Genomic DNA, 7,740 nt, shown 5'->3' on the forward strand with positions numbered 1-7,740 from the left:
TACCCCAACCGACCAGCCAACAAAACAAGGGTTCATTTACCAAATAATGGTGACATTAGATGAAAATTATGTTTCTGTGTGCATGGAAGTGCATTTCGAAATTCATATCAAAGGAAAATACATGTTGGTTGAAACACTATATCGATCTCATATGATATACTGCCATCAATGGTAATAAATAATGACATTAAAAACTAACTTTCGTGCAAACCCACCAGGTCAAACAACGCATCAGCTGCGACTGAGTTGTCAGAACATTTGTCCGGCTGAAAGTGAAGAATTATTAACGATCCAGTCATTATGCTGCTCAAGTCAAGGGTGCCACTTTATCTTGTAATATTCCTTTGTACTGTGATATATCTAGTTGCAAAGTTACAACCACTTCCTTCACTTAGCCATATCGTCAAGACCATTGGACCTGTGAAGTCATCCTTTATAAAATCTGACTTAGCACAGAGACCAGCTTATCATTACAGTGTTCAACAGACCAGTGCGACTGCACAATGGAAGTCAAATCTCCACAGTAATAATAACATCGTCGAACCAGGATCAAACATCAAGATATCCCATAACAAAGGTAATTTACATAGAAGCACACCAGTAGTTATGATGCCACACTATATTCATCCAATGTTCGATCGGCTGAAAAATGACGATGGTGCAAAGTTGCTGCAAATTTGTTGGAATATCTTAAAGCAATACAAAGCCGTCACCCTCCAATTTTTAACTACTGGATATCTTGAAATGACAAAAAGTTGGATTTGTAACATAGATTGTTTTGACGTTATATCTCGAGTGCTGTTTATCACTACTGAATCTAATGTGTATGAGGATCTCAAGAAGTTTAACGTGACGAATGTGATTTTACTTCGGTTTAAGACACTGCAATCTTTCTCCTATGGTCAAGTTGGTTATTGGAAATACATGGTTTATCGTACAGGTATTGTGTATTTCCTATTACAAAATAACATACCCGTTTTTATAACCGAGTCTGATGCTGTATGGTTTCATGATGCGCACCCTGCTGCGGTAGACAAATACCACAATGTTGATATAGTGGCCGTGATGAACACAGATAATGGTACAACCCTTTGTGGTGGAATGGTTTATTTGAATTGTACATCGGTTGTGAAGCAAATTTGGAACAAGACTTTTGAAGGGATGGAACATATTATAATGGGACATGATGACGACAATGAATCGATGAGAAACGGGAAAAACGACCAAGCTAACTTTAATACTGCTGTAAGAGGAACTAAACATGTAAATATTGAAATTCTGCCACGTTCTGCATTCGGTGGCTGGTCTCCTACTCACCCAGGACCTGACAGAATTGTATCACATAATAATTATGTAATAGGGATTATACATAAAATAAAACGAGCAAAGAATGCGGGATTCTGGTTCATCACTAAAAATGGTTTGTCATGTCTTAATGATACATGTTTAAAATTGAAACTATAAGTAGTGGCAGCTATCACCGACAATTAAATAAGTCCTGGCTTATGCTAGTCTAGTGGTATCATTAATTTATTGAAGTTTATCAACTCACAATATAATATGGAATACATATTATTTCTGACATTCGTTGATTATTTCATTATGAATTGCGATAAGCAATTTCAAGCGTCATGGCCAGAAGTTATGCATTTGCCATGTGCCCAAGCGTCATGGGAGCATGAATCAGAGGCGTGGGTGGAACATGCAGTTTTAGACTAGAACCGATTTGCCTCTCTGTTTTGATTCTGTCAGATGGTGCTTTTTATCAAAACATTATGTCTCATATTTATCTATTATTGAATAAAAATTACTTGGTAGTGTACAAATGCAGTAATAAACGAGTATGAATGATTAAATAATACACCTAAAAATTACCTTACCGAGTTGATCAAAGAGACACCGTTCAAATAATGTCGTTTAAATAAACTTGTTCACACAAGTTCAGGTCCACACGGGTTGTATAATGGCGCTGTCTTTTATTTGAGTTATTACAATTTATTATCAACCATATCAATAAATAGTTTTAAGTAAACATTTAATCACTGGAAATAAAAACAAGCCGGTAGGCTGGTTGGCGATGGGCGCCGCTCAAAAACAAGCAAGATGCGTTGACGGTTGCCATGCTAGGACATAATAAGCATGCTCATTTGAACACTGTTATTACAAGACTGGTAGGAGGTAATACGTTTTGGGCGAAAGTATTCAAAAATCAGTTTTCGGTGGTGGGCCAGGATTTTTTTCCAATTAGTGACGGTACGACCTGCCTGTCAAGTATGAGCAAAATCAGTCAAGCCAATAAAATCAAAGAGGAAAAGCCGTTGCCCCAAATTTGAGGTCAAATATCTCGGTAATGTAAATAGACAACACAAAAACAAATGGTAAATTTGTGCCCACACTGAAGCTGAGTAGAATGAGCTATGTCCGAGGCTTTTTATTCCAAATTTGTAAGAGGAGATATATTTGGTACGAGGCTATCCAAAAATCCAAAAGTTTTTTGTCTGTTGCTATGGCAACGATGGACCAGATTTTTGTTTCCGAGTTTAGCTACTAACTAGAATGAAGGTGTGATCTGCCTGCCAAGTTTGAGAGAAATTGGCCAAGCCAAAAAAATCACAGGAGAATTAATACATCAAAACCCTGGAAATCACACACACAAAAGTGATTTTAAGGACAATCCTAGCGGAGCGGGTCGAAATATAGAATTACAACTGTACAGTAATTACTAGTGCACTGTGAAAAGCATTCACAGCAGGGTGAATATCATCTTCAAAATAATATGAATATAAAAGTATGCACTCAGACAGTACGCCATCGCATTGATCTCTGCTGTGCGTCGGTCGATAAATTGTGCATACTTTCGGTATCCTCGTAATAACCTTATTATTATACACCTAATGATACTTCATGGGAATGCCGAAATCCCAAAAGTCCGGCAAAGCCCTGGTGGCAGCCATGTTTGTTTCTATTATTAATGGGCGATTATGCGCGTAATCATTCTATATTTGAAAATTAGAAAGTAAAAATAACTGGAATCAAAAAGTGCGAAACTAGTAAATAAACATAAGTGACCTAGTCTACAAAAATTGTGTATTGTGATAAACGATTTGTTTTACTGCACACACTGTGACGTTTAACATAATGGCTGTACATGTCAGCACTGATATTTCCCACTAACATCACAAATGCTGAATGATATTGTCTTGTGATATTTTATCAGATTTTATTGTAAAATGCAACTTCTTTAAAATAATTCATCGCTTCATGGAATGTCAAATGTACGTTAGGGACAATGTATATTGCTCAGAAATTACTATTATTAAAAGTGAAAACTGCTACATACCCAACAGTGTAATCCCAGAGACCTTCACTTAGACCCACAATATTATTATCATCTGATTTTTTATTCATTTTTTTTATCATAATTTTCAACAACAGATATTAAACAGATGTTTTTGTTTTATGCCTACCCCAATATATATTCAACATTTGTCCAATTACATAAACAAATATGACAAAATAACATACAATATTGAGCAGGTATAGGTGCTGGGAAATTGAACATGAATGTTGTAGAAATGTGTTTTACTGAAGAAGTTTCAAATATGATTTGTTTTATAATATACAAATGTGAACAGTGTGGAACAAATTGTGTCAAGAGAGAAATTCTTTTAGGTTGCAACAGGGGTAAATGTGTTAGAAAATATGTTCTATTCAGAATACGACCTATACATCAACTGAAAGCTTAAATATGTGCATATCTTGTTTTAACGTTTGTCTAAAAGATTACCTGATTGCCAATATAGCTATTGTTCTTTTACTTTATCTATATATTTATTATACATCCTGACATGGATATATTGGTTTGACTATTTGATTAAAAATGGCCAAAAGGCAGCCGGTTTTGTTCTAAAAATCACCAAAAACCAAGAATTTCTGGCATTCCAGAATTTGATCTTGGTACTTATGGATGGATTTTGTTCAAACTTGGTACATACGTTGGGCATTATGGGACCTTGATGCATACCAATTTATTTTTCAGATTTAATTTAAAATGGCCGACTTGCGACCATTATAATTAATGCTTTTCTAGTGCCATATCTCTGCCATGCATCGACTGATTATCATCCATTTTCTTCAGATCGGATTTAAAATGGCTGTTCAAGAGCAATATTTCTCAATATGGTCAAGTACTCTTTTGACGATCAGATACAAGATGTCAATCATTTTAATGTTAAAAGATCATCATAATCAAGCATCATTTGATAACTAACGGAGCCATGCATGTTTTCTATTGTGTAATATGCAATAAGGAGTGATAACATATAGTGCATTTTGTCACACAAACTGTGGGACTGTGAGAAGGATGTTTGACCATTGTTCTATCGGAATGGCCGTATTGAAATATATGATAATTGAGGCGTTATCCTGGCATTCAAGTTCAGTAATCTACGTGCACACATTGCAGAGAAAAGACCTCAAAATGTAACAACTGAAATCAGTTGCATTGTCGGAGACGTGATTAGTGTCAGGAACGATTTGAAAATAGCATTTCCTCCTAGAAATAATTTAGGAAGATAAATACTAATGTACTAAAGATATAAATGGACCAAAATATAGAACATTAATTTAATTGGTGTACAAGCTTTAAAAAAGAATTATTAAAAAATAAAGTTTGGCAAGCCATTTTGAGACTGATGTTCACATGGAGAAGGGTAATAAACTGTTTGTGCTTGAGTATATGCGTGTATGTGTGTGTGTGTGCGTCATATTTTTCACATCAAATCTATCCAATAAAACCACCATTCTCATGAGAGATAATAAATAAATTGCTTTTTCATCTTTGAAACAACAATCTTCTTCTTCTTCTTCTTCTTCTTCTTCTTCTTCTTCTTGACTTTTTAAAACAATCATTTATTCATCAATAACTTAGTTACATATTTACATGTAGTACATTATTTCAAAATTACATAAAATCGAACAATGTGACTGTACAATATTGAAAAATTATAATAAATGTTACAATAAACTAGTTTAGATTCCACTAAAAAGTACATTTATTAAAATGTTACAGTCTCATTAAAAAGTTATATTGATTTATATTAAAAAGTTCATGTAATTTCTTCCGCGATTATCAGTTGTCCGTTGGTGACAGAAGCAATGGCATCGTTCGTACCCCAGAGACTTCTAAATACATCTATGCTGGACCTTGCGTAGTAGAGGTATTCTCCAGTGATCCTTGACCGCAATCTTGCTTTGTAGAGCCGAGTCACATCCGTAGGTGTATCTTCGTTAAGTGCATTCTGACGAGTCATATGAATGGCTAGTTTAGCAGATGTCATAATGTAATTCATTATGTATTCGACTTTTCGTCCATAGTTTTTTCCAAGCTGGAGTGGCCCAAGAATGAACCACCAGTAGGGCAAAACAAACTCATAGCCAACTAGTTTTTGACATATTTTCTGGACTAGCTCAAATAGAGGTAGCAGACGAGGACATTGTAGAAAAATATGTAAAAGATCGTCTTTGTCATGACAGAAGACACAGTCAGAGTTGGGACGATACTTGCAAGATCTTAAAAATTCGCCAGTAGCATAGGCACCATGCAGGATACGCCATTGGAGATCACCCTCTATTTTTGGCGTTGGGGAGAGATAGCAATTCTTGAAAACAGGTGTGATGTTATCAGGTAGAGGCAGAAGATCCCGCCACACTGTGTCTAAATGCTCATGATGTTTTTCATGCATTTGAGAGTTGACAAGGAAACTGTATATTTCACCCTTTTCCTGTTTATAAAGGGGACAGTTAAGTAGGGTGTCACCATGTTCATAGAACAGCTCTAATGAGTAATTGTTGACTGTATTTAAGTCAGAGTGCTGTTCTGTGAAAAAGCTGTTGATTATTCCTACAAAATCCTGTGGAAGCGATTGTTGTAGGATGTAAAGTGCCTTCTCAAGTACACGCATGGAATATATTGGCACCATTTGTTTTATTTCAGTTCTATTATACCAGCGCCTTTCAGTTAGATGAATCAGGTCACCAATAGTGGTTTTAACCTGCAACTCGGCCACGACCTTTGCTTTTTCCGTTAAAAATGGGGAAGTTTACGTCAATTTGACGGAGATTCCATTTTTTTAAAACTAACACACTGTTTAGCACTCCGATTTTTTTCATTTGCTGATTTCTATTCGGAAAAATTCGACCGCTCGAAAATGCACCTTAATTTTGCACTCTTAAAACATGTCAGATTTCCAACACTAATTATTTAATCCAACACAAATTATTTAAAACCGGTCGACATTTTTGAACTTTTACGTTGCAGGTGACCGTCGCCGGTAGTACAACATCATGTTTTGTACGTACATCCGTGCGCTGATTGTCTGCGACTGTCTTAGAAAATCCCTGAATAAGGCGTTACCAAAATCGTAAAAAAATAAAAAAATGCCTCCTTAAAAAACGAACAGAATTCAAATATTTCTTTTAACACATATGTTGCAGTGGGGAAAATGGGATTGGAAACGCTGAACAAAACTTCTGTGCCTCGCGTTTCGATTCTGGGATTACGCGATTTGTCATTATTGTGCGTTCGCTTCCTGGAGTTGGTTCTCAATACTACATAACAATTATCGAGGATAAATAATTTAACATCCCACTTTGTACTCTTCACGGTAAACCATAGGCTCTGAAATACTCGTAGATTTTTTATTGAAAATACATCGAAGAGAAGCCATGGTGTTTTGATCGTGGTAAAAGGTCACCTTCCTAGGATCGCCTCCTGTTTAATAATTCATGAGATGACGTCATATTTACTGGGCATTGACACGTGTTTTTACCGACCCCATCAAAACACTGGTATGAATGACGTGTTTCTGATTTATATATTCAAGAGCAGTTGTTCTGGTCCAACGATTTTACATAAAATGTCTATGTCTATACGTTAACTTTCAATTTCAATAGTCTAGAAAGTATGACAAAGTATGACAAAGCAGTAATTCCCGGTTTAACGCGCAAATATGCAAATTAGCCTTTTTCTCGTCTTCTATTTTTGGTGAATTCTTGGGTTTTAAATTAAAATAGCTGATAGACGCTTTGGCCATTTGCCTCGAAAATTTCACACATTATTGACAAGGTGTTCCCCCTTCAAAATGCGTCCGGGCAGTTTATTACGGCGAGTGGAACAAAAATAACAAGTCCGCAATTAACATGGATATATAAAGTATGCAAAAATAGAAAAGAGTGAACTTTGAGGTCATGCTGTGCGACTTTGAAAGCCGTTAGAGAGATGAGTGGATGCATTTGAATTAGTAGTATACCAAGGTATCCAGTGATGTAATTTTACCCACAAACGGACTTGAAGTTTTTAAGCTAATTTTTTTTAAACCACTTTTGTCCAAAAAAGCATATTTTTGACCCAAAATCAAAAACGCATTCTGGATATTTAAAATAAAGACAAATTTTACAAAGTTTGTATAATAAGCTTTCAGAAAATATATAACATGTTGGATATATAATACCATCTTCATTGTCTAATTACTCAATTAAAAAGCAAGCCGAATAAACTGCATCTCTACCTTAAACCAAAAATGTCAGTCAAAAGTCAAGGTTACATTACGGGTTTATAAATGTTCGTTATATAACCACAAGAGGGAAGTACCCTAGAGTTTTAAAATTGACAAGCATGTTGTCAGTGTGACTCACACAATCCAGGTCGCAATGTGTTTTCATTTTGAACAATTCACAACA

At 35.5% G+C, this 7,740-nt stretch overlaps 1 protein-coding gene across 1 annotated transcript; it reads left to right on the forward strand.

The window, feature by feature from the left end:
* The first annotated feature begins 300 nt into the window (after window positions 1-300).
* Window positions 301-1,464, forward strand: LOC146738943 (uncharacterized). The gene has a single exon (XM_085503974.1). The coding sequence runs from the start codon at window positions 301-303 to the stop codon at window positions 1,462-1,464; it is 1,164 nt and encodes a 387-aa protein (XP_085360100.1).
* The last annotated feature ends 6,276 nt before the right edge of the window (window positions 1,465-7,740 follow it).

Source organism: Saccoglossus kowalevskii, chromosome 9 (assembly GCF_978046115.1).
Source record: "Saccoglossus kowalevskii chromosome 9, keSacKowa6.1, whole genome shotgun sequence".
Lineage (NCBI taxonomy): Eukaryota > Metazoa > Hemichordata > Enteropneusta > Harrimaniidae > Saccoglossus > Saccoglossus kowalevskii.